General features: G+C 45.5%; 1 protein-coding gene across 4 annotated transcripts in view; it reads right to left on the bottom strand.

Annotated features, from left to right (window-relative positions):
* Positions 1 to 1,057: 1,057 nt before the first annotated feature.
* LOC144510659 (interleukin-4 receptor subunit alpha-like) overlaps positions 1,058 to 24,042 on the bottom strand; it is a 30,833-nt gene continuing 7,848 nt past the window's right edge. For all 4 annotated transcript variants that reach the window (XM_078240346.1, XM_078240344.1, XM_078240345.1 and 1 more), the window contains exons 3-10: positions 23,159 to 23,300; positions 22,891 to 23,036; positions 20,541 to 20,686; positions 18,541 to 18,688; positions 16,846 to 16,936; positions 16,151 to 16,229; positions 15,731 to 15,810; positions 1,058 to 3,942 (exon numbers count right to left, since the gene is read on the bottom strand). In XM_078240346.1, the coding sequence (XP_078096472.1) occupies positions 2,904 to 3,942; positions 15,731 to 15,810; positions 16,151 to 16,229; positions 16,846 to 16,936; positions 18,541 to 18,688; positions 20,541 to 20,686; positions 22,891 to 23,036; positions 23,159 to 23,300 (1,871 nt within the window). In that variant the 3' untranslated portion in view covers positions 1,058 to 2,903. The remainder of the gene's footprint in view (positions 3,943 to 15,730; positions 15,811 to 16,150; positions 16,230 to 16,845; positions 16,937 to 18,540; positions 18,689 to 20,540; positions 20,687 to 22,890; positions 23,037 to 23,158; positions 23,301 to 24,042) is intronic.

Below are 24,042 nucleotides of genomic sequence, written 5' to 3'. Positions count from 1 at the left end.
TTCCCGCTGCGCATGCATCTCCCAGTGCCGGATTTCCAGTGCCATGAGATCCGCGCAGGAAACCGGCAGGAAGATAGGCAAGTAATTTCAATCTTTATTTACACCTAATTTTCGGTGGCCCGGGACTGAATTCTCCGTGCCTGCTAACCTCTTCCACCTGCCAGAGTATTTCACTCTAGAGGGGTTTAAGAGTAGCTCCCCACTTTCGGGAAGCTAGTGGCCCAACCCCACTGGAACGAAGGGTCAATCAGGGTCCCCAAGGGGGTCGGACAGCAGGGGGTACTTCTGGGCAAGGACCAGCCTGTGCCTCCGGCACTGCCCAAGGGGCAAAGTGCCCATGCCAAGAGAGCACCTTGGCACTGCCCATTGGGTATGGGCAGTGTCAAGGGATGGGGCCTGATGGGGGTGGGGCCTAGGGGCCCAGGAGGGGGAAGTCTGCCTGCGGGGGTGCCTGCACTACGAGGGAGGGGAGTGGACTGGAGATAAGGGCGGTCCAGGATGGGGGGAGGGAGAAAGTGGGGATGCCAAGGCTGGACCAGGAATGGTCGGGAGCCACGATCAGGCCATGGGGTGGTTGGGGGGACAGCATTGTGGGGATCCCAGGCTGGCCGACGATTGAGCTGGCCAGCAAACGGGAGGCTGACAATTCCTGGTCACTGCGCATGCGCAGAGCCCCACTGGTTTCAGCCTCTCTGGCGTGAATAGGCCCCGCCCCCTGAAATCTAATGATATTCACACTGGTGGCCTCTGCATTGAACAGAGTGTGGGAGATTCTACTGTGAAGTTCCACTGCAAAAAAAAAAGAATTATTCCTGTTTTTCTGCAAATTCAACACTAGAATTTTTGGGGAGAATTCCGCCCAATATATGAGTCACAAGAAAAGAGCTGACAATTCCAGTTTCACTGTAGCCATTCAGGTCGAGCCAGCAGATAACCTGTACTTGAATAATTGAGAGAGTCAATATCTGTGTAAATACTGTTCACAATTATTCTATTCCATTATGAATATAACGCATCATTTTTCTATTGAAGGAAAAGGGGGATGATAATGCTTTTTAGAGCATGTAGTTTAATACATTAATCAACAACATATGGCTGGATGTGTAAATAGTTTGGTATACATCATTACAGTAAGTGATGCAAATTAACATGCAATATATAACTTGGAGGAATATTGATCAGCAGGTAACACATGAATGAAGAACTCTCCTGGAATTATTTTATTCTCCCTTTGTTAGATTACCAATCATTTGTGTTTGTGTTAAGAGCCAAAAATACAACATTTAGCATCATTGGGCTTCTTTGCTCTCAACTCTGCTCCCCCTGCACCCCTCCACCAGTCTTTATTGTTGTAATTGAAGTACTCTACCATTGCTACTACATTATTTTTCTACTTCTCTGAAATTTGTCTATAGATTTGCTTTTCCATCTCTTTCTCAATATTTGGAGATCTACAGTAAACACTCAACAACTCAACCTTTGAATTAATATTTTCCCGTTGTGGAACTGTAACATTATTTCAGATAAACACTCCACCTCCTCATCTTTCTCCTTCCCTAATCCTCCTGAATGCATGGTTGTTCGGAATGTGTAGTTCCCATTCCTACCCGTGTCTAAAGCCAGGTCTCCATTATAGTTACCTCAAGAGTGTTTAACAGGGACACTGGTGTCTGTAAAGCTTTCTAAATCTCAGCAGCTAAAATTGCAAAATGGATTTATTGTGAACCTGTAAAATGCGACAGTTTTAAAATTATAATGAAGCAAAGTGCCTCAGACTGGGGTTGTGTGTTTAGAGTGTGTTATACCAAGTGAAATACAAAGATTTTAATGCTGGAGTTCACTGGACTGATTTCAGTGAGAGATGATGGACCTCTGTAAAAAGCCCAGTTGCAATAATGTCACCAGTTAACACCAGCTAACACCCGGGTGATCTGGCTTGAGATGAGAAATTAAGCTCAGCATAGGGATTCTATACGGACATTTCCAGCTCACTAACTGAATCACTCCCTCAATTTAGCAGAATGGACAAGGCTCCCAGTTGTTGGGCAGCGGTAATTCCTGATAATCCCTGTGTCTTGTTTGTAGTAAAATCCCCAGAAACATTTAAAAAATGCAACAGCTTTGTGCAAAGTTCAGCCCCTCCCTTCACTCAATCCCACCCCTCAACCAACTTCCTCTTCTCACTTCCTCAGCTTCTTCCTCCCTCCCATAGCCCAGTTCTTCCACCCTGCACTTCCTCCCTCCCTTCACACCCTCAGTTCAGTCCCTATGTCTCCTCACTCCTGTCTCCCACACACTCTCCTCATGTGCCAACACCCTCCAAGGGGTGAAGATGGAATCTAGACATGTCCACAATCCCAATTCTTCCTTGGATGGAGTTTACATCTGACTCAAAATCAGAGGAGTCGAACAGCATCTTGGAAAGACAAGAAATTCCAGGCTTTAATGATGATGATTTATGGTCAGTCTCTCAATTTACCAACCTGAGAGAAAAGATTTTTGTGTCTTGCTCTCCTTCAGCCTCTGCCCTCTTTCTCTCTCTCCCTCACCCTCTTTCTCTCTGCCTCTTTCTTCCCTTTTAGACACAAGAAATGAGCTGTAAACCTTGCAGAAGGAGTTCAGTGTCAGTCACAAAGCTGCATTATAGACATAATGTGACTTTCACTAAGCTTTACTTCTTTCTGGTGGAGAGAGAAACAAAGTTAATGTTTCAGATCAAAGACATCTCTCCACAGATGCTGCCAGACCTGTTGAGTACTTCTAGAATGAGTATGCATATTTCCAATGTCCATAGAATTTTGCTTTTAACATTTTTCAGTGTGTCTTTAAGATTCAGGATGTAATTTCAATTTACAAATAGAGGCAATATATCTCCCCAGTGTTCCACTTGTAAAATGTTTTCCTTAACATTTAAGATGTGTTTTTTTGGTTGGAGGATGATTTGGGTCCACCCCGTGTCTTTTTTCTGTCGCTTGTACATTGAGTAGGGACAGTTTCATGTAGGGTGTCAGCTCACTTAGGTCATGCTTGGCATTATCTGGGACCACAATGTATTTCATCTGGTTCTTCTTTACAATATTGGCCTCAGTGCCTTGCTCTGCTTGGCCCACATCTCCCTGGCTCAGTGTGTCCAAGGCTGGCTCCACCTTCAGGCAGCAATCCTGGGAGGGCACAGGGTGTGAGTGGAGGTCGGAACCTGCCAGGCTCACTGCTGTGCCAGGCAGCCCCTGGATGGAGCAGGGCTGCCACAACCCCGGCTCTTCCTGAGCCTTCAAATGAAAGGCCAAAGACTGAAGGTTTTCGCAGAACATCGGGAAGGGATCCAGAGGGAAGTGAGTCCCAGTGCCCGGAGCAAAATCACACGATGTGTTGTGAACTTTATCCCATTCCCAGTTTGGCATTACCTCGTTGCTTGATTTGAATGTCAGTTTATCAGAAGACAGATAATCAGATGACTCAATGTCGTCGGACACCAGATTTGTCTGAATTGTCTCCGCGCTCTGTTGCTCTTCTGGGTTCCAGGGCGTAGACACACAACTACTGAAAGCTTTATAGCCCACTTCCTCAGAAGATCCAGTCACCTTACTATCAGCACCTGGGCTAAGCGAGTATGTGCTTAGCATGAGCGGTGAGTCCCCTTCTTCATTTCCAGTGAAAGGGTGGCACTTGTCTTCCTCGTGCATTGTGCATTTGTCTTTGCTGACACTGTTGAACAAGGAGTAACCTGGACTATCTGAAACGCCCAAAGACAAATCCTCAGAGAGCAGTGGGAAAGGAGACAAGGAGTCTGTCAACAGTGGGAAATTGAAACCTGGAAATGGAGGGAATGGGAACTTCTCATTGGATCTGAAGACCCCCGTCAAGGGTTCAAAGGTGGGAAAGTTGATGTTCACTGTGCAAAGCTGGTCATCGGGACTTCCAACCCTGTTCTTCTCCACGAAACTAGATTAAAGAAATGAGCATGAATGTACAATTTTTAATGCAAAACTGTGTTTGAACATTAAACTATCCAATTCATTCCCTAGATTATAAAGTAAACTCCTTCCCCTCACCTGGTAGGTGTGAGGAGGTTTTTGTTTTTATTCGCTATGGGATGTGGGCATCACTGGCTGGGCCAGCATTTATTGCCCATCCCGGAGGGCATGTAAGAGTCAACCACATTGCTGTGGGTCTGAAGTCACATGTAGACCAGACCAGGTAAGGATGGCAGAATTCCTTCCCTAAAGGGCTTTAGAATCATGGAATCTCTACGGTGCAGAAAGAGGCCATTCGGCCCATCAAGTCTGCACTGACTCACTGACAGAGTATCTTACTCAGGCCCTATCCCCCACCAAGTGAACCAGATGGGTTTTTCCAACAATTGATAATGGTTTCATGGTCATCATTAAACTTTTAATTCCAGATTTTTACTGAATTCAAATTTCATCATCTGCCGTGGTGGGATTTGAACCTGGGTTACCAGAGTATTACCCTGAGTCTTCTGGATTAGTTGTCCAGTGACAATTCCACTACACCTCTGCACCCCACCCCCCCCTTACCTTCCGAGCCACTTGGGCCAGGTATAGGTGTTGACTTGTAACAGTGACTCACTGAGCCAGTCCATGTACTACTTCCCCAAGTGAAACTGATAATTTGGGTAGTGTTAGTGTCAAACCTGATGAGCGTTTTGTGATTTATATAATTAGCATGATTTGTTTCACAGTCTAGAAAGGAAGAAATTCTTCATCCTTATCCATCTTGGCGGCTTGAATCTCAGGCCCCAGAGGCAAAAGGGCACAGTACTGAACCAGCCCACCTCTGACCTGCCTTTATAGCTGAAGACTCAAGCTCCTTATGGCCTGTTCTCATTTCTTGCAAAACAGACAAAATAATACCGAAGAACCTATCAAACCCATGTTACTACCCAGAAAGACAAGGGCAGCAGATATATGGAAACACCAGATATATGGGAACAAGATCCCCCCCAAGCCACACACCATCCTTCACTGTCACTGGGTCAAAATCCTGCAACTCCCTTCTGAACTAGCACCGTGGATGTACCTACACCACAGACTGTGATCGTTCAAGAGGCAGTGTGCTGCCACATTATTATGGAAAATAAAAACTCTTAGAGGGCAATATATTGGCATCGATGGAAGATTGGCAAGCCAGCAGGAGAGAGTAGCCACAAATAGATCATTTTCTGGTTGGCAAGATGTGATGAGTAGTGTGCTACAGGGTTGGGGCCTTAACTGTTTACAAATTATATAAATTATTTTGATGAAGGGACTGAAGGTATGGTTGCTAATTCGGCTGATGACACAAAGATAAGATGTGAAGTGGACATAAGGATATAGACAGGTTAGGTAAGTGGGCAAAAATTTTGCAAATGGTGTATAAAGTAGGATCTTATTTGATGGCACAGGAGGCTTGAAGGGCTGAGTGGCCTATTTCTGCTCCTAATTCATATGGCTGCCTTTACTCGAGGAAAACTAGATATGGGCAATAACTGCAGGCCTTTCTGGGAGCATTCAGATCCCTGGAGTAGCACTGAGAGATCAACTTATCTTTCAAAGGCCTGAAACAAACAAAGCTTTTATCAAAAAATATTTCCATGCAGACAAGGTCCCTGTAACTATTGAGCAACCATTATGCAAAGTTTATGATTTCAGTTTGCGCTCAGTGCAATAGTCACGCACATTGAAGTTGGGCTGAGAGTGAAGCAACACTCGCAGATCTGAGTGACAGCTCTACCCAAAATACACGCATTGCACAGACTGAAATCCACTAAATGTGGAACTGAGGCCTCATCTTCTAGTTTTTGCTTTACTGAGAAACCTCAAGACAAAGGACCATGGGTGAAACCTCGAGGAACTCCCTCAGTACTACTCTGAGTGACAATTTGGATCATGTGCTCAAGTCTCCAACATGGATCTTGAACTCCTAGCTTCTAATTTAGAGGTGAGTGTGTTACCCACCGAACCGTGGCTGACATTCATTGAGCAAGAGAGGAACATGGCTGCAAAGAGTACGAAGGAAGTCCAACTAAATCAATGAGTTTAGTTATTAAGAGGCTCTGAACTGTCATTTGAACGAATGACTGAGGGAGAAGATATTCATGATTCGGAGATCAAGTAAGATTGAATTGGTGCATGAAAGGAAACTTGGTGAGTCCGAGGGCTCAAAACAGCAGAGTACAACGTCACTTGGTATGTAATGGAAAACAGCAAGAGAAGAACGGAGCTTAAAACAGTGCTGAGTGAATGAGACGTCACTTGATGAGCAGTGGGAAACAGCCAGAGTGAAGCGGGATTTCAGCTGCTGCCAGGAGCAGAATGTGGACTCGGAGCTTCGTTAGAAGGCACCCTTCAGCTTGAGAGTATGTAGGGACAGAGAGAATGGTTGACCACCAGACAGTCAAGTAGACACATGCAGGTGGTCCAGGAGTCCACCGAGTCCATCCCACTTTCCAACCAGTATTCAATTCTGTATACTGATGAGAGTGATTGGGAGTGCAACCAGGGTCAAGGCCATAGCATCACTGGTAGTAGAAGAAAGATTGGAACAGCAATATTGATAGGTGATTTGACAGTTAGGAGAATAAACAGATGTTTCTGCAGCTTCAGAAGTGAGTCCGCAGTTGTGTGTAGCCTTCTTGGTGCCAGGTTCAAGGTTGTCACAGAATGGCTGCAGAACACTGAGGGTGGATGTCATGCTACACATTGATAAGAACAACATAGGCAGAAAGAGGGTCTTCCAGCAAGAATTTAGGGATCAAGATAGGGAAATAGCAAGCGGGACCTCAAAAGTAGTAGGGCAGAATTTTCCACCAAGAATTTTAAGTGTCCAATGGGTGAGAAAACGAGAGTATTTCCCCTCCCCCACGTTGTACTGAGGGAGTTCCTCGAGGTTTCACCCATGGTCCTTTGTCTTGAGATTTCTCAGTAAAGCAAAAACTAGAAGATGTGGCCTCAGTTCCACATTTAGTGGATTTCAGTCTGTGCAATGCGTGTATTTTGGGTAGAGCTGTCACTCAGATCTGCGAGTGTTGCTTCACTCTCAGCCCAACTTCAATGTCCGTTGTTTCAGTATGCTGAGTCTCGGGTATTTACGGCACTCTGTGCAATGCAGAGGACCACAGGCCATCAGGAGATTCATGCTAGGGGGGTTTGGCAAGTCTAATCCCACCAGAGAGGAGGGCAGCAGAGTGCTCAGGGCACCATTCTGCATGTGCCCGATCTTTCAGTATATCAGGAGATTGGTTTATATCCCACCCCCAACCCCAAGGACATTGACTGCCCCCCCACCCCCCAGACATTGCTGGCTGCTAGGTCCCCTGCAACACCACAGGCCTCTCAGCCCACCCCCTGCCCCCATTGCTGGCCTCTCAGCACCCCTCCCCACATCGCTGGTCTCTCAGCCCCCTGGACATCACCAGCTGCTCAGCCCCTCTCCCCTCCAGACATCGCCAGCCTGTCCCCCCCCCCCAGATATCACCGGCCTCTCCGCCCAACCCCCCCAGCCATCAACATCCTTTCAGCAGGCCCCAGCCCTCCGGACATTGCTGGCCTCTTGGGCTTGCCCCCTCTCCCTTCGAGCATTCCCTCTTGCAGAGTCAAACCCTTCATCATTGCCCTTTCACCCCGGACGTGGTCCCTTGCAGAGTTAACCCCATCAGCAACCCTGCAGAACAACTCTTGCCTCCCCCTCTATTGAAACCAAGCAGCCTGTCCATTATTCTCCCTGAAATTGAATAATGGACACATGACTCGCCTAAACTGACTGCAGCTGAACTCCCTTAACAAGGGAGAGTTCTATACAAGCTGTAACGATGGACACACTGGCAGTCACGTCAGGAAGATGGCACATAGGAGGAGTGTTCCACAATTCAGAGGTGCTGAGCTGGGCCAGCTGCTGGACGCCATCGAGGGGAAGCGGAAGGTGATGTATCCCCCCTGACGGGTGGCGACCCAGCGTTCGGGCAGCCAATGTGACCTGGTGAAGCACTTCCCCAATAAACTCTACCCGATCGCTCCCATCCCTGACCCCCCTACACCCATACCCTTCCATACATCAGGCTTTCAATCCCCCCTTATGTCCCCGCAGGATAAGACTGCCCATAACAGGCAGGAGAGGGAAATAACTGGCAGTGGTGTCCCCAAGCTTCACCTCCAAACCACCTTTGAGGAGCGTGCCATGGAACTGGCAGGGGAAGGCAGGAGAGAATGGTGACGGACAGCCAGGTCATCGTCCGGCATGTGAGCATCAGCATTCGGGCAGCCACTGTGAGGCACTGCCCCGATAAACTAGTCCCAATGACTTGTTACTAGTAAGTGGTAAGCTACCCTGATACTAGTCCCTCCCTTGCACTAAATCTTGTGTCCTTTGTTACAGGAAATCAGGAAATGACCGAGATGCCCCCACCCCTTCAGCAGTCATCCCCTGCCCCCACTGAGGCACCCCATGACAATTCAGATGACATCTCGGAGGTTGGCCGTGAGGAATCCTCCGAGGGCAGCACCATTCATTCGATACAGGCATCCACCACTCAATCCAGCAGCGCACATACTATCATCACAGTGGGACATGTTAGTGGTGAGGCTTATGGGTCACTTACTTGTGCGCACAGCATTGCCTTTGATGCACATCAGGTGGAGGTGGGAACGTCCGAGGCCTTGGGTGTGCGGAAGTCTGCCAGAGGCAAGGAATCAGCTGGCCCCAAGCCAGATGCCAGGCCTCTGGGATCGGTCACCCCAAAGCTGCTGGAGATGCATCATCAGAACCGGGAAATGGTGGAGGGGCTGTCAGTAACTATGCAGCAACTGCAGGCTGTTTGGAGGAGTCCAACAGACATCCGTCACAGGAGATGGTGCCGGCAGAGCATAGAATCCAGGCCAACACTGGGTCAGGAGTTTGTCTCCGTGGGTGACAGAGTACAAGCCATCCTGGAGACACAGCAGGCCATGATGTAGACACAGCGGGCCATGGCTCGGGCTCTCGCTCTGAAGACGCAGCAGGCTCTGGCTGTGGGCCACGGCAACTTAGCCCAGGCTCACGGGGCTAATGCTGAGGGCTCCAGTCTCAGAGACCAGCACTGAGGGATCAAACATTGTGGAGCAGATGCATCTGGGCCTCAAGAACTGGTAGAGCCAGGTGACGCCGAGGCTTCTGGAGCTCAGTCCTGCTGCCCCTCCATCCCATGGAGCATACCCAGGGCCTACAGATACACCAAGGGAGGAAGGGCTGGAGCCCATGCCGGGGCCTTCCTTCCAGGAGACTTCTGAATCCCCCCTTCTTCACACCGGAGTATCTCACGGGCAGTGGGATGAACAGGATGGCACAGCCACATCAGTGTCATCCCTAAGTTGGCCGGGGCTCTCCAGATCTCGGCCCCAAAGGGGACGCCCGCCAAAGGTGTCACAGGCCATGGGGTATGTGCGGATCACAGCTCCACCTCCAACGTGCATCCATGGGGGACACCTAGACGCAGCAATAAGCAATGCAGGGTTAAGAAGTGGTAGGGTCACTAAGAAGGGCAGCAGTAGTTAGGGTTTAATTATTTGTACATTTGAAAATCAGGTATTAAATGTTTATTGCACCCCACAGCTGTGACTAATCTGTCTCTGATTCCACAGGGATGACTGTACCCCAACCCCACGCATAGAGGTGCAGAGCTCGGTGCTGCGCGATATCGGCCCCTCAGCCAAAAGTGACAGACGGCCTGCCCTGGTTTCCCCAGCATCCATCGGACCCCATGTCAAACACGCCCCACCCCTCCCCAGGCCTCTGCAACTCCACCTCAATGTCCAGAATCATTACCCCACATGCTCGGCCTACAACCCTTACTCATACGTGGGCCCAGGCGCCCCCAATGTGCAGTCGAAGGAGGTAGGAGTCAGATTTGTGTGGCACCAGGGCAGCATTACAGTATGCTTCATAGCGAGTCACCATCACCCTCCAGCCTGGACCGAAGTGGGGGGGCGGGGGTGCACAAGGGGATGAGAAATTTGGGGGCGGGGAGTTGGGGTTGTGGTGGGTGGGAGGTCACAGCCGCCAGACTGCACGACAGCTAATACGTGAACCTGGCTGCGATGAGTGCCTCCTTTGCCGCTCTGCCCTGCCAGGCCCTCACCATCGCTGCCTGTCCTCCATCCTCTGGCTCCTCCTTGGCCTCCTCCTCCACATCCTCTGGATGCCGCTCCTCCTCCAGGTTGTCTCCCCGCTGCTGCACCAGGTTGTGGAGCGCAAGTGATGTGGGAGAGCCTCACGGGGCTGTATTCAAGGACTATTCAGCCAGATGGGGGAGGGGACAGCCTCTTGACTATCACGAGATGGGTTCCCATTCAAAGCAGCACTGCAGACTCCATGCTGTGTTAACACCCGGTGGGTGAGCTCCCTTGACTGGGGCAGAAACTGCCATACCTGGCTGCCTATTATTGTTAGTGGGCTCTGGAAGGCAAGGTCTGGTGTCAGCCACAGCGCCTGTCCAGCAGACAGACAGCAAGGAAGCAGGTCAATAATTGGTGGTGGAATTCATGTGGCACCCCTTAGGGGTCTCTCTGCAGCCAGGTCTATGCACTCACCATGAGCCTGGTACTAGCAGACCCCCGATCTGCGGAGCCCTTGAGCAGCACGGCCCCACCTCCCCAATCCACAGCAAGTCTCCCCACCTCACCCAGCAATTTTGCAGTACCTGCCCTCCTCGGGGGGGGGGGGGGGGGGGCTGCAGCTTCATTAAACTTACCTCCTCACTCCCTTTCACTGCTGCCACACCAGGCCCAAACTTATATGGAGCAACTGGAAATGATGCCGGCATGATGTCACGCCGGAGAGGGGGGAAACATAAGAAAGGGGGGAATAGTGCCGGCCCCGAACTTGCTAATAATATGTAAAGGTGTGGAGAAACATTTAAATACACGTCATGCCCATTTTCAGCGTGAACCTGGTCCCACTATAAAAAAACGGCCTGGGAAGATCGTGGAGGGCCGGGAGCGTTCTGAGTTTTTGCGCTCCTGCTGAAATTTCCCACCCCGCTACACTACTAGACCCACACAATGGGGTGGGAAAATCGCGCCAGGAATGTCTGTATTACTCCCAGTATTTCGCACAAATGAATATAAAAAGCAGATGAATGCAAGGCTGGAAAGATGGTGCAGGAGGGAAGACTTTAAACTTTTGGGACATTGGAGCTGGCTGTGGAAGAGATGGGACCTGTACAGGCTGAACAGGTTGCACCTGTATAGAGCCAGGACAGAGAAAATAATAGATTCTAAATCAGGATTACTGTGCATGTGCAGTAACCCTGATTTAGAATCTATTAAATGCATCTGACTTTGATTAATAAGATTGATGAGTTACAGGCATAGGTTGATAAGTGGCAATGTGATTTTGTGGCTATAACAGAGCCCGAGTCAAAGAAAGGCAGAACGGGTGTCAAATATTTCTGGATCCAAGGTGTTCAGGAAAGATGAGAAAGGAAGAAAGGGGAATGGCAATATTGATTAAGGAGAGGGTGGCAGTGCTGGGAAAAGAGAATATCCCACAGAGGTCATGGACAGAAGCTATTTGACTAGAACTAAGAAACATTGTTTTGTGTAGTTTTTGGCCACCAACTAGTGGAAAGGATGTAGAGGAACAAATATGTAGGGATTATCACAGAGAGGTGAAATAATTATAGAGTGGTTATAATGGAGAACTTTACTTAGCTGGGAGAGTACTAGTGTAAAGGGCGGACAGGGGCAAGAGTTCCTAAAGCATGTTCAGTAAAATTTTCTTCATGTTTCCAGTCCAATGAGGAAGGAGGCAATGATGCTTCTTTGGAATGATGCAGACCAAGTGGGTCAAGTGTCAGCTGGAGGACATTTAGGAGAGAGTGAGCATTGCATCATAAAGTTTAGGTTGACTATGGAAAAGGACAAAAAACAATCCAGAGTAAGAATAATTAAATAAGGGAAAGCCAACCAATCAATCTTCAATAGCATTACCATCGCTTGATGCCTACTACCAACATCCTGGGGGTTACCATTGACCAGAAACCGATCTAGGCTAGCCATATAAATAACGTGGCTGCAGGAGCATTTCAGAGGCTAGGAATCCTGTGGAAAGTAACTTACTTCCTGGCTCTCCAAACCTGTCCACCATCTACAAGGCACAAGTCAGGAGCGATGGAATATTCTCCCCTTGCCTGAATGAGTGCATCTCCAATAATACTCAGGAAGCTTAACACTATCCAGGACAAAGCAACCTGCTTGATTGGCACCCCTTCCTCAAATATCCGCCCCCTCTACCACTGGCGCAGGTTAGCAGCTGTGCGTACCATCTAGAAGGTGCAATGCAGGCAGTCTCCAAGATTCCTTAGGCAGCATCTTCCAAACCCCAACCACTACTATCTGGAAGGACAAGGGCAGCAGATACCTGGGAACACCACCACCTGGAAAGTTGCCCTCCAAGTCACTCACCGTCCTGACTTGGAAATATATTACTGTTGCTGGGTCAAAATCCCTCCCTCACTAACAGCATTGTGGGTGTACCTACACAATGGGGACTGCAGCATTTCAAGGAGGCAGTTCACCACTATCTTTTCAAAGGAAATTAGGGATAGCCAGTCATGCCAACATCCCATCAAATAATTTTTTTTGAAATGGGTAAGAATGGATCTGGGCACTTGGAGACAAAAATCAACAGGAAAAATTACAGTTGAACAATAGGATGGCAAATAAGAGAAACAGAGTATGGAAAGAGACTGGCAGCTAACGCACAAAGGGAATCCCAGTCTTCAATTAGGTATATGAATAGTGAAAGGGCAGTAAAAGCAGGGTTTAGGCTGATTAAGGACTAAAATGATTTAAGCATGGAAGCAGGAGGAGTAGCTATTAAATAATACTTTGCATCTATCTTTACCCAAGGAAGAAGATGCCATCCAGGCTATGACAGATGAGGTAATTAATACATTAGAAGGATTTAAAACTGATAAGGAAGAGGTATTGAATAGGCTGGCTATACATAAAGTTGATAAAGCGCCTGGATGGTTGTGATGCATCCAACAATACGGAGAGAAGTCAGGGAGGAAACAGGTCATAATTTTCCAGTCTGTCTTAGACTCAGGACTGGAGATTGCAAATATTGTTCAAAAAGGGTGTAAAGACAAACCAAGTAACAACAGGCCTATCAGTTTAATTTTGGTGCTGGGGAAACTTTCAGAAACAATAATTCGGGTCAAAATTAATAGTTACATGGACAAATGTGGATTAATTAAGGAAAGCCAGCATAGATTTTTAATGCCAAAATCATGTTAACTAACTTGGAGTTTCTGGAAGGGATAACAGAATATGTTGATGAGGGCAATGCTGTTGATGTGATGTACATGGACTTCCAGAGGGAATGCAGCCTCATGGAATAAAAGTAGCAACATGGATATAAAATGATCTGAGTGACAGGGAACAGTGAGTAGTGGTTAATGGACGTTTTTGGTGGAAAGTTTGTAGTGGAGTTCCCCTGGGGTCAGTATTTGGACCTTTGCTCTTCCTGATATATATTAATGATCTAGATCTTTCACAGGGCACAATTTCAACATTTACAATTGGTATAATTGTAATGGTAATGGTAGGGCGTTGGGGAGAGTTACAGAACAATGAGATCTAGGGGTACAGGTTCATAGCTCCTTGAAAGTGGAGTCACAGGTGGACAGAGTGGTGAAGAAGGCATTCGACATGCTTGGTTTCATCAGTCAGAACATTGAATACAGGAGTTGGGATGTCTTGTTGAAGTTGTACAAGACATTGGTAAGGCCACACTTGGAATACTGTGTACAGTTCTGGTCACCCTATTATAGAAAGGATATTATTAAACTAGAAAGAGTGCAGAAAAGATTTACTAGGATGCTACTGGGACTTGATGGATTGAGTTATAAGGAGAGGCTGGATAGACTGGAACTTTTTTCTCTGGAGCGTAGGAGGCTGAGGGGTGACCTTATAGAGGTCTATAAAATAATGAGGGGCACAGATCAGCTAGATAGTCAATATCTTTTCCCAAAGGTAGGGGAGCCTAAAACTAGAGGGCATAGGTTTAAGGTGAGAGGGGAGATATACAAAAGTGTCCAGAGGGGCAATTCTTTCACACTGAGGGTGGTGAGTGTCTGGAACAAGCTGCCAGAGGTAGTAGTAGAGGCGGGTACAATTTTGTCTTTTAAAAAGCATTTAGATAGTTACATGGGTACGATGGGTTTAGAGAGAAATGGGCCAAATGTGGGCAATTGGGATTAGCTTAGGGGTTTTAAAAAAGAACAGGTGGCATGGACAAGTTGGGCCGAAGGGCCTGTTTCCATGCTGTAAACCTCTATGACTCTCTGTATAAAACTGGGAGCATTGTGAATTGTGAGAGAACAATGCAGGAAAATGTGAAGTGATTCATTATAGTAGGAAGAACATGGGGAGACAGTACAAAATAGAGTACAATTCCGTAGGATTTTTTAAATTCATGCATGGGATGTGGGTACCTCTGGCTGGGCCAGCATTTATTGTCCTTACACAATTGCTCTTTAACTGAGTGGTTTGCTAGGTCATGCTGTGGATCTGGAGTCACATGTAGGCCAGACCAGGTAAGGACAGCAGATTTCCTTCCCTAAAGGACATTAGTGAACCAGATGGCTTTTTACGACAATCGACAATGATTTCATGGTCATCATTAGACTTTTAATGGATTCTTATTTCACCATCTGCTGTGGGATTCAAACTAGTGTTGCCAGAGCATTGCCCTGGGACTTGGATTACTAATTCAGTGACAATATCACTACACCACTGCCACCACCTCCCCTAAACAGAGGGAGTAGAGGGATCTGGATGTATATGTGCCTAGGTCATTGAAGGGGGCAGGACAGATTAAAAGAGTGGTTAATGAAGCATCCAGTATCGTAGGCTTTATTAACAGGGGCATGGAGTACAAGAGCAAGGAGGTTATGCTGAATAGGTATAAGACGCTAGTCTAACCTCAGCTGGAGTACTGCATCCTGTTCTGGGTACCACCTTTAGGAAAAATGTGAAGGCATTGGAGAGAGTGTAGAAAAGATTCATGAGAATGGTCCCAGAGTTGACGAGCTTCAGTTGTGAAAATAGACTAGAGAGGTTGGTACTGTTTTCCTTGGAGCAGGGGAGGCTAAGAGGAGATTTAATGGAGATATTTGATGAGAATGTGGTGGAGGCAGGTTCACCCGAGACTTTCAAAAGAGAATTAGACTGTTTTCTGAAAAGGAAAAATGTGCAGTGTTATGGGGAGAAGCAGGGGGAATGGCACTAGATTCATTCAGAGAGCCAATGAAAACATGATGGGCCAAATGGTCTCCTTCTGTGCTATAACAATTCTGTGAATTAGAGAGGAAAGAGTGTGATGAATCTTCAATTCAGTTAGGTTGCAAAGAGGAAGCTGAGTGCGTAAGACAGAGGAACTTGAACTTGAGTTAAAGCATCAAAGGGAAGTTCAGAGGAGCAAAGCTAATACCAAAAATCAATATATATAGGAAGTAACAGCAAGTGTGAGATTAGACAGCAGCAGTGAGAGAGTAATCATGAATTGGATGACAAGCTTTTAATGAATCGTGGTTGATTTAATCCAGGTTAATCCAACTCAGAGTTACTTTGATGGGTTAAGCGATGTAAATCAGATTCCAATATACAAATAGGTTCTATTGATGGAATTTGAATGGACTGGAAGCTCAACAGGGATTCAAGTCATCATTTGTGAATATAACCATACTCACCATGGCAGCTTATTGGTGCATGAAACCTTCTCTACTTTGCAGTTATCGAGCATATTTTCACTGACAATATGTCCAAATTTCTGATTCAGAAAAGAAAATTATTTTTAGTCTCAAAGTCTGGGATAATTGGACAAACAAATCCTAACTTAATTACATTTATCTCTGATCATCTTATAGCAAACACTTCCCGTTTCATCAATAGTATATGGCCAAGAGTAGACAAAATGTTCTCCTCATTGCTCCAAAGGTCTAAATTCAGCGCACTGAATTCCAATGTTAGTGAAGGAGGAACTTAGAGTGGGATGAGACGTATTGAAAGGTGTGTGTGTGTGCACGCATGCATGCGTGTGTCTTAAGAGTGAGACTTTCTAACATCATGAAGCTAAACAGATTTAAAAATAAAAAAAATCATTGTAATACCTGGAACTTGTCAAAGCTTTCCTTGGACAGGGCACTCTTCTGAGGTGAAGGAATTTTCTCCCACCAGCTCTTTTTTGCTCTGTAAAGAGAGAAGCATATTCATCTGGGAATCTCTAAGTTATGGCAGTGATCTCTCCCTCCCCGCACAGTACATGGTCTGTCTCAGCTGCTACTAGAGAGGGAACCAAATGTCACATGCTCTCCATCCCAAGAGAGCACTGGAGATGAGGGATCAGCTAATGCTGTCCTGCTCTTTGGCACCTTCTGGTGCCCATTTCTGCAGTGACATTGGTGAGTTGCCATCAACCAAACTTGTGCTTTCTGATCAAAGATCAGCAACAAGTGAGCTGAAATCAAACAATTTTCTGCACCATTAATATTTCCACACATTCAAAACAATTTCCACTGGGGTCATTGGGTAGCGGGGATTGGGAGTCAAGACTGATTTTTCCGCCCAGGCTGAGATCAGCTAATTCAGCACAGACTATGAACAGAACTTCCTGCATTGTAGACCTTAGGGAACATTTAATCTGTATCTAACCCATTCTATATCTGTCCTGGGAGTGTTTGATGGGACTGTGTAGAGGCAGGTTTACTATGTATAAAACCGCTGCTGCACCTGCTTTGGAGTGGGTGTGTGATGGGACAGTGTAGAGGGAGTTTTCCTCTGCGTATACAGTTTGAAAATCACTTACAACTTGAAACCGAAGAAGCAGAGAGCCACAGGTAGAGGGACGATAATGCACACAAGGACAATTAATGCAGTTGAGATCAATTCAGAGGAACCTGAATTGAAAAGAAAATAATTGAATTAGGTCATTGTGAAGAATGTTGATGTGAGGACTGAAACAGCTCCTCAGGATTAAAGTGATAGTAAACATACAACAATGGGCCATTAAACAGCCATTTTTTGAACAGCCTAGACTTCGGGTGGGGGGGGGAGGACGCGGGGGAAGGGGGTTGTTGGAGAACACTCAGGACCCCTTCTCTCTGGGAAACAGTGAGAAACATGAGTACAATACTGACTCATACCCTGGCTTCTTCAACCCACACAGTTCCACCACTTCTCAGAAGAGTTTAAAAGGAGAATTGGTCTGTCTTATTAGTTTCTCCAACTAACAAGAAATGCTTTCTCTCAACTTCTTTCAAAGAACTGGCAGTAGTGGTTGGAAATGTGTTACGAATGTGTGCAGGAATGCATGGTTAGCACTGCTGCCTCACAGCGCCAGCGAGCTGGGTTCGATTCCCGGCTTGGGTCACTGTCTGTGTGGAGTTTGCACGTTCTCTCCATGTCTGCGTGGGTTTCCTTCGGGTGCTCCGGTTTCCTCCCACATTCTGAAAGACGTGCTGGTTAGGTGCATCGACCTGAACAGGCGCCGGACTGTGGTGACTAGGGGAATTTCACAGTAACTTCATTGCAGTGTTAATGTAAGTCTTACTTGTGACTAATAAATAAACTTTAACTTTACTTTAAGGCAATCACAAAGACATTCTCCAATAGGTTTAGGCAAGCCTGAAGGTTTTTCAGGAAAATTTCCATTAACAAAATGTTCCGTTGAAAGGAAAGTGTTCTGGCCGAGGGTCCCTTAGATTACAAAGAATGGCAAAATAGAAGCAGGTCATCCAATCCAACCTATCTGTTTTGGTATTTAGGCTCCACATGAACCGTATTTTAATCCAAAACACTGATCCCATTCCTTTGACCACATGTCTAACTGATTATGAAATGTCTTCACAAGCCCAGAATCTTCAACGAGCTCTGCTGTTTTCCAGTGAGGTCCTACTGAATCTGGAATCCACTCAAAATTCACCTCAATAATTGCACCTTAAGTTTCGCAAGTTACCAGAAAACGATGACTTGCCAAGTTTTATCCAGTCCATGGCTAGGTTCAGTAGGCCAGTAAAGTTGCAGATTAATATCCAGTCCCTGGTGACATAAGGGCTCAAGTGCTAAAACTGCTTCCAGCACTGTAAGATGAAGCAGGAGGAAAGCAGCCAGGATTCATGCTCCTGAATGTAACTCAGGCCAACTGCAATATGTATAGATCTCAAGAAAAGACCACTATTGGGTTTGTCTATGACCACAAGGATGCGTTACTGAGGGTTGAAGAGATCTCAGCAGAGATTATGGGAGGGATTTTCTGGCTATTCCCATTGGTGGGATCTTCCAGTCCCGCTGATGGTGAAAGCCCACCACAGGTTTCCTGGCGGCAGAGGGTGCGAACAATAGGAAACCCCGTTCACAACAGTGGGACTGGAAGATCCTGCTGCTGGCCAATGGCGGGCTGCTTCCACCGCGGTGGGGCAGGGGGGTGGGGAGATGGAGGGGAATCACCGCCAGTGGGTGGGCACAGTTGGGGAGATAGCAAAATTAACCTTTTACCACTTACCGTAAGGCCACACATATTCGAGGCTCCAGTCACTCCATACCCCAGCATAGTTCTGCAATGGTTTGGAGCGAACCTTTATGTGGTAGGTGTATCCAGGATCCAGCAGCGAATGGAGGACCAGTATTTTCTGGGTTGTTGTGTTAATCATCTACATCAAATTCAAGAACAGCAGAAACTGAGCAAAACTCCAACCGCCCATATCACACTCCATCCTCAGCAAGTCAATTCATTTACACAATTAACTAAATTTATTTTCTTTCCTATTCTATTCCTCTTTCCCTGGTGAAGCTTCTCACCACCCTTAGTCTCTCCTACAATAAACAAACAATCTTAAAAATATCCAAACTTGAGGCACCAAATTGCCCTTTTCCTATTTACCTTTGGGTAGTGAATTTTCCACTCATTGCCCATGTTTAATTCTGGTTTCCATCTTACTTCCGTCAAAGGTACATTGACGAACAAGATAAGTCCTGAGGAAACTCACCATCCATCTTTTTTTTTAAATGTGACTATAACTTGCTCTAATTGGGGAGAGGGGGTAAAGTGATCACTGGGGATCTATTCCATTAGGTGATTGTCAGTTACATATCAGAATGCATGCCCCTCCCTCAAAAGGCCAGAAATACCCCTCCTTCTAATGGCCAGAATCAAGTCTTTTACTCTTTTCAACTCTTCTGGTAAACCAAACATTGGACATTTACTCTTTATTTCCGAGTTTCCAAATATAAAAAGCAGCAGGGAAGTTTCTCAATAACCACCATTCCTCACACCCCCTCGGTATTTTCCATGATTCAAATCTCTTCTTGATCTTCCCACCATGTTAGTAATTTGTCTGAGCCCATAGACCAAACAACCTTCCCCAGTCTATTTACTGCATGTTGGTTATATATGGGCGGCACAGTGGTTAACACTGCTGCCTCACATCACCAGGGTCCCAGGTTCAATTCCTGGCTTGGTTCACTGTCTGTGCAATGTCTGCACGTTCTCGCCATGTCTGCGTGGGTTTCCTCTGGGTGCTCTGATTTCCTCCCACAGTCTGAAAGACATGCTGGTTAGGTGCATTGGCCATGCTAAATTCTCCCTCTGTGTACCTGAACAGGTGTCGGAGTGTGGCGAGTAGGGGATTTTCACAATAACTTCATTGCAGTGTTAATGTAAGCCTATTTGCGGCACTAATAAATAAATTAAAACTAAATATCACACATCCTCATGTGCCCTTCTACAACTTTGGAAGATCTTAAACCTTCAGCAGACCGTGGTTTAGGGTGGAAGGTTCTACAGGGTTCTCTGTTACCTGCTTCAACTGTGGTGGCATAGAACCCGAGAAGATTTATTAAACAGGAAATGAATCCATGAAGAATACAGCCTTGATTATTAAAAATAAGAAAACATCTGTACTGAACTGGAGCAGGCACAAAGGGTTGAATATTAACCTTACGAGGCAGATTTTGCTGGCTTACCTACATCTCTCTGATAGCCTCAGATGGACTACCTATTGGGACAAGGCAGGCTAAGAGATTGTTCTGCTCTGATGAAGGGTCATCTAGACTCGAAACGTTGGCTCTATTCTCTCCCCACAGATGCTGTCAGACCTGCTGAGATTTTCCAGCATTTTCTGTTTTTGTTTCAGATTCCAGCATTTGCAGTATTTTGCTTTTAACTAAGAGATTGTTTCTAAATTTGACTGGGACAAGCAATATTTAAACAAGTGTGCTGAAACTCAAACATAGCTGTTTATTAAACATTGCATGTGAAACTTTCAACTTCAGTGAGGGTTTAAAGCAAGCAAACTGTTTCAGGTTCTGGCCTTCTTAACTGGAAGTCTTGCAAAAGCCTCAAAAGAGGGGTGCAATTTTAATACCGAGTTCAAAGGCCCTCAGTTACCATAGTAGCTTTAGAGAGATGCTAAACTCTAAACTTTGAAGAGGTTTGATTATAAGGACCAGCGCATAAATTTAAAATAGCTCAAGAGGAGGTAGGCCTAAAGTTGGGACACAAACCTTCCAGTTCCCTCCTGTTCTCATATAAGCGACTTGATACTCCAGATTGTTTTTAATACTGTTGTCCTTGTAATCATCATCCCAGACCAGGAGCGGCTCGATTTCTGATGTGTTTATCTTGAGGTTGTGCGGAGCCAAGGGTTTGACTGGAAAAAATGTTTCAATAATTTAGGGAACGTCACTATATTCTAACTTTACACAAGCACAGCATGGACAAGAAAACTCCATTTTACTCTGTGGCCATGTACAGTCCGCAAAAACCACTGGCTTTAGCCATGAACTCAGAGCAGACACGTCAGTTAAAATAAGTATTCTACTCCACCTATTGCCATCTCTGTGGTCACTCAACTCAAAGACCTATCTATTCAATTCTAGCGATCCCATATCCTGATACCTCAGCTGGTCTCAGTATCCTGGATTAAGGAGGTGGAGATCAACTCAGGTTTCAGGTCTTGGTTAGTTTTTAGCACACCCGAATAGCAGTTTCAAGTGTGTGTTTTCATGGAGTGAAGACATCAGAGTGGCCAATTTGCCCTTGAAAGCCATCAAAATCCCACGAGAGATTCCATGACAGGGCCATAAATGAGAGAAAAGTTGGCCTCATGCATGGAAGTGATAGAATGTGAGAAGCTGCTCTTCCAATCACAGGCTGTTCCTGGAGAGCAAGCGAGAAACTGCGGGAAGAGCGAGCGAGAAACTGCAGGAAGAGCGAGCGAGAAACTGCGGGGGTGGTGGGGGGGCAAGAGCAAGATTATGAGGGTGAGTGAGACTGCAGGAGTTGGATGAATTTGTGGGTGGGAAGGAGCATTGGGAAGTGGATATCTTGAGTTCTCACTCTTGACTAATAAATCTTTCAGCTTTTTAATGTTATGTTACAATCGGCTCAGTTAATTGATATTCCCTTTTAACTTCTCAAAATGTTTCTTAACCATATTTACTTGTCGGGTCATTGTGCAGAATGTTGTGATTAAAAGTGGACCCGGTGTTGACCTAATTTGCAACAAAATATCTGAAGAATCTTCTTGTGTATATGTAACGCAGTAAAAACAGTAACTGCCTGATTGAAATCCTTCAGCGCATTAGTTGTGACCTTACAAATCTTGGAAAGTTGTGTTTAGGGTGCTGGCTCATCGTGTGTAGAATGTGTGTGTGTCAGTTATTTTGCAAAAAGCTTTTGTTGCTAGCATATACCTGCTGTTTTCACGTGTCAGTTTAAATACTGTGGTGTCTCCAAAATTAATGCGCTGTGGCATTAAGTTCAATGGAAGGTGACAGTTATAGAGGGCATTGATGAGTTCTTTGAATTCTGTTCTGTGAGAGTCCAGATTGGCACAGTGGTATTGTCGCTGGACTAGTCATCCAGAGAGCCAGAGTAATGCTCTATGGAGCCGGGTTCAAATCCCACCATGGCAGATGGCGGAATTTGAATCCAATAAAAATCTGGAATTAAAATTCTAATGATGGCTATGAAACCATTGTCAATTGTCGTAAAAATCCATCTAGTTCACTAATGTCCTCCAGGGAGGGAAATCTGCCATCCTTACCTAGCCTGGCCTACATGTGATTTCAGCGCCACAGCAATGTGGTTGACTCTTAACTGCCCTCAGGGATGGGCAACAAATGCTGGCCCAGCCAGCGACACCCACATCGGATGAATAAATTTAAAAAATAGTTCATATGTCATTCAAATATCTGTAGTAACATATGGGAAGCACAGGATACTTTTTAAAAAACACTCTGTTCCAATTTTGCCATGTATATGTTTGCAGCAACTGTGCATATTTCTTAACTATTGATTTGAAGCCTTTGATTTGAAGATAAAATTCATTTTTGAATTCCAAGTTGTTTTTTGTTAAACCCAAGCATAGTAACTAGATCATAACTTCATCTGGTCTGTCAGGCTGTGAAAATTTATTGAAGATATTTCGGACAGTCAGCATATGTGTGTGTGTTTTTATGTTTGTGTGCAGAATTTCAACGTCCATTGTAAGAAGTACGGCATTGAGGAGTATAGCAATGGAGTTAGCCACTTCTATAAAGTGCCATTGTGTTAGATGTAACTAAGGCGCATCAGTGCTAAGGCGTTCCAATTTATGTCTCATTATAGCATGAATGATCATACAAGAAGATGCAATACCTTGGAAAAAAGTCACTGAAAAGGAAGTTTAACCCCAGCAGGTAACATATGAGTAATAACTTATTGGAAGATGTCTAGAACTGCAACTCAACAAGGAACTGAAACCCACAAAGGAGTCAGTATCAAACCTCCACTTGACATGAAGAAATATTTATTCTCCAACCATTTGTTTCAAACTATCGTCAAGAAACAATGAACCAAGAACCCACTTACTGCTCTGTGATGGCGTAACGCATTTGGAGAGAACTTTATTTCCTTTGAAAATGACCCTAATTTCATATATGGCATAAAATACCAATGTCTGTGTCATGATACTGCTCTGACAAATTGATCCTGGAAGCGTTTTAATTTCTGTTACCCTGAGAAACAGAAAGAAAGAGACATTGTTTTTAAATCTTGATTTGGTTTTGATTTCTAGTTCTTACTGTACCATTAACACAGGACTGTGCAAAGATGTGTAGGTGAAAATATGGTTACTTACTCCTTGGTAATATTCACCAACTCATATTGCAGACTATAATCAGTTGAACAGTTTGTGTTTGGGTCTACATTCCAGGTGCAGGTAATTTCCTTGAGATAGTCATTGTAACACTCAAGATGCTTTGGCTGACTATCATTTCCAGCTGTAAATCAGTAACATTTGTCAGTCACACCCTGTTCCCACTCAGTTGTCAAGTTTCAAAAGTTAAGAATCGACAAGAATACAAATATGTCAGAGGATGTGAGGGAGGTGTGGAACACAGGACAGCACGAAACAGAATATCACATTTTGTCAATTATATAACTCAAGCAACAGGTGTTAGGGTTCTGGACCTGAACCCCAAGGTAGATAATGAAACCAGCCCAGACCCCAAGAATTTTTCTATTTTGGCATAAACGTGACAATAGGATTCTTCACTCCTGGAATAATTTCCCTGACAAATTAGGAATCCTTCATAGTAAAATTAATTATTTAATAGCAGCTTAACTATTAACTGTTTGAACAATATTTAAACATGAAAAGAAACAACTCCAATTTCTAACTTATCACTCTCCGGGTTGGGAGGGGGTTCCCCCAGCAGGGTGGCTAGCACTGCTGCTTCACAACTCCAGGGACCCGGGTTCGATTTCCGGCTTGGGTCACTGTCTGTGTGGAATCTGCACGTTCTCCCCGTGTCTACGTGGGTTTTCTCCTGGTGTTCCAGTTTCCTCCCATAGTCCGAAAGACGTGCTGGTTAGGTGCATTGGCCATGTTAAGTTCTCCCTCAATGTACCCAAACAGGCGAGTGTGGCGACTAGGGGATTTTCACAGTACCTTCAGGCAGTGTTAATGTAAGCCTACTTGTGATACTAATAAATAAACTTTAAGAAAAACAGTTCCAAATA

Source organism: Mustelus asterias, chromosome 23 (assembly GCF_964213995.1).
Source record: "Mustelus asterias chromosome 23, sMusAst1.hap1.1, whole genome shotgun sequence".
Lineage (NCBI taxonomy): Eukaryota > Metazoa > Chordata > Chondrichthyes > Carcharhiniformes > Triakidae > Mustelus > Mustelus asterias.
This window is presented reverse-complemented; position numbering and strand designations above follow the sequence as displayed.